The sequence below is a fragment of the Medicago truncatula genome, chromosome 3 (genome assembly GCF_003473485.1).
Source record: "Medicago truncatula cultivar Jemalong A17 chromosome 3, MtrunA17r5.0-ANR, whole genome shotgun sequence".
Lineage (NCBI taxonomy): Eukaryota > Viridiplantae > Streptophyta > Magnoliopsida > Fabales > Fabaceae > Medicago > Medicago truncatula.
In genome coordinates this window covers 3,210,823-3,214,308 of record NC_053044.1, presented here as the reverse complement: position 1 = coordinate 3,214,308, position 3,486 = coordinate 3,210,823, and the positions used below count along the sequence as shown (strand labels likewise).

General features: G+C 34.4%; 1 protein-coding gene across 1 annotated transcript; it reads right to left on the bottom strand.

Moving 5' to 3' along the window:
- Window positions 1–2,004: 2,004 nt before the first annotated feature.
- Window positions 2,005–3,008, bottom strand: LOC25488574 (40S ribosomal protein S3a). Its single transcript, XM_013603463.3, has one exon. The coding sequence runs from the start codon at window positions 2,932–2,934 to the stop codon at window positions 2,149–2,151; it is 786 nt and encodes a 261-aa protein (XP_013458917.2). The 5' UTR covers window positions 2,935–3,008; the 3' UTR covers window positions 2,005–2,148.
- Between the last annotated feature and the right edge of the window lie 478 nt (window positions 3,009–3,486).

The following is a 3,486-nucleotide window of genomic DNA, read 5'->3' as shown; positions in this document are numbered from 1 at the left end:
AAGTTGTTTCTATTAATGATAAAGGAACAACTCTAACTTATGGAACTCGTTTTGGTTCCCTCAATGCACTTGGTTGTGAATATACTGATATGATCCATTGTAGATTTATAACCTATGTGGAGAGGCACCATTCCATCCATCCATTTTGGATATGACTTGCTATACACAGGCATATCCATGAGTTTCAGTTGTATCCCACACTACCTCTTGGTTATATTGGATATTAGTTTGACTCACCATTGTTTCTCCATTGAGTCGCTTGAGCTAACTTCGTGTTATATTGATGAAGTTGATTGATGATCCATGGATGTTTAGCAATATAACTCCTTGTTAACTAAGGTATCATCAAATTCATCGGGAGATGGTGTAGATACATCAGGTTGTGGCATGTATGTTATATCATCAGGTTGAAGATGATAGTTGCTTTATATTGTTGAGACTCATTCCATAGCTCATGTGCATACATCAAACCTAATCATGATCTAGGAAAATAAATTTTTCAATGGTAAAGGTTGTATTGTCCCACTGAACGTGCCAATTTTATTAATATTAGCTAAATTTAGTCGAGGTTTGTCGAAATTCCTAAATTGTTATTCCCTTGCTTTATGCGATTAACACTAATAGATGACTTTTGTCCCCATATATGGGCTTTCTAACTACTGCAATCAAGTGTTAGGAATCATTGTTTTTGGGTTTTTTGATCTTCACTACCTAACACTTGACTAAAAAAAAAAAGTTGAGGTTTAAGCGATTAACAATTTGGGATGAATTTTGTCTCCCAGAATGTGAGCTTCATAAACAAATGTCATCCTTGCTGCCTGACACGCCTAAACTTTTTCAATAAAAAAGAGAGACCAAATTGTCCTTTTTAAGTGATATCATCCTAAACAATCAAGGATTAATACTGTTTTACCCCCTGTAATATAGGCCACTTTTGGTTTTGGACCTGTAATTTTTTTTTTTAGATTCCGCCCTTGTAAAATAAAGATTCTTCAGAAATAGTCACTGATCCATTCAACTCATCAGATTCGCTGATGTGGTGTTGATATGGCACGTTGACTAAGCATTTTTTGATTATGTGGTTGTAATTAATTTTATTTTTTTATTAAATTGGATTAAATTAATTGATTAAAAAGTCATTTAATTTTTTTTTATAAGATCTTCATCATCACCAACATGTTCATCATCTTCATCCTCACCAACAACATCTTCATCCCTTTAATATTCATTTTCTTCATTATTATTAAACTAACAAACTCAATATCTCCTTCAACATCAACAACACTTCCTCTTCTCTTAACACAAGAACAGCAACAACAACACAGAAACAACAACACATCAACAACACAAATCTTCATCAACACATTTTCTGGATCTAGACATAGAATTTATTTGATTTATTAGTTTTGTATCGCACCTTCCTAGTGAACAAATTTTTTAGTAATAATTGAATCAGAGATAAACACAACAACAATTACAAGTTCTAAAAAACACCACTTTTATCGATTATGGAGGAGGAAAAAATTGAGAGAGAGAAATTGTTCTATAATTAGAGAGAGCATAAATCCATTAACCCTTTTTTTCTTCACTCAAACACAACAACAATTACCAGTTTTCTTCACTCTCCAAATCCCTAACCCTTTTTAATTTCAACCGAAAAGAAAATCCCCAAATCCATACACAACAACAATTTATTATATTATCTTCTCCCTCTATTCCCAATTGTGAACCAAATCAAAACCAAATCCAACACACAACACAACAACACGATGCAAGAAATTCATCTTCCCTCAAATTTTTCATCATCTTCAACCTCACAAAAAATTGGATTTTATGGGTTTCACCAAAAACTTTGTCGCATTTTCGCATTTGTTTTTGACCATAGCAGTAAAAGGAGAACAAATAATTATAAGTTGAAGGTTTTTCTTGAAGAAATAATAGAAGGGGGATGAACAGAAGAGAGGGAGCCAAGAGATAAGAGATAATTTATTTATTTTTATTTCGAGTCAAAAAAAATGTTCTCTCAATGTCAAAACAAAAAAGCTGCGCTCGGCTTACATAGAACTCGGGATTCAAATTTAAACTTAATGTGACTAATAAACATAAGTAATAGGAAACCTAAATCAAACTAAGAACATCGTCGCCAAATCAAGCTCCAACAATTTCAGTAGGTTCCTCTGTCACCATTTCATCAGCAGGGCTCTCTACCTTTGTGCCAACATCCTCAGAGTAATCTCCATGAACCTCCATCAATTTTTCAAGATGAAACTTGGGAGCTTTAAGGATCTTCACTTTTCGGATGAACACATTCTGCAAAGGGTAAATACTAGAAGTGGCATTCTCAATCTCTTTCCCAATCATCTCGGGAATGAATTTGTGGACCAATCCCTTCAAATCACAGGATGATGCTTGGTTGATCATGATCTCAACCATCTTCCTACGGATCTGTCTAATCTGACTAGATTGTGCATAACAGGTCCTCTTCACCTGGTTAGCTCTCCTCTTGGTAAATCCAATGCAAAACATCCTCAATGTGTAATTATCAGTAGTATTGACATCCACATGGGCTTCAATAAGAGTTTGCCACTTACGCACCAATGACCTCAGTTTGTCAGTTGTGAAATTCATCCCCCAAAAATTTGTCAAAAGATTTTTCCCTTGAACATCTTCAGCTCTCAACCTAATCTTCCTGAATGCATGTTCTTCGTCTCCTTGAAGATCAACCAATGAAACCTCAAACACTCTATGCTTGAGTCCATCTAAAGCAATCTTAGTACCCTGAGTACGGGACACGAGGGTCTTGCCGACATTCTTCACCTGGAAGACTGAAGGAGCTTTGATATCATACCAATCCTTCTTGGCAAATGGATCAGCAGCTTTCTTCTTGCCACCTTTCTTCCCCTTAGAGATCCGCTTGTTCTTACCAACGACCATGGTTTCACTGTTGGCAGTGATAAGAGTGAGAGTTCTAGTGACGGCTCAGAGTACAACAACAATGGTCAGATAAGAGATAAATTGAAACTTTGAAGAAGGAACAAATAGAGAGAGAACCAAGAGGGAGGAAGAAATCAGATTTTTTCTATTTCATGAATTATGAGTTTTTTTCTTTCTTTTCTTATTAATTAATCAGACTTTTTAATTAATTAATTTAATCCAATTTAATAAAAAATTAAAAAATAAAATTAATTATATAGTCACAAGTCACAGTCTCACGTAATCAAAAATGTTGAGTCAACGTGTAATATCAACGCCAAATCAGCAAATCTGATGAGTTGGATGGGTCAGGGGCTATTTCTGAAGAATCTTTATTTTATAAGGACGGAATATAAAAAAAAAAAATTACAGGAGCCAAAACCAAAAGTGACTATATTGCAGGGGTAAAATACTATTAACCCACCGATCAATATTTACACAATGATTTAGATAGAGACTAAATTGTTCAGATTCTTTTTTCATATGAGGTAAAAATTGTTTTTTAAGAGACCC

Excerpts from the sequence above, each read along its gene's own strand:
- LOC25488574 (XM_013603463.3), bottom strand. The coding sequence starts at position 2,934 with ATGGTCGTTGGTAAGAACAAGCGGATCTCTAAGGGGAAGAAAGGTGGC.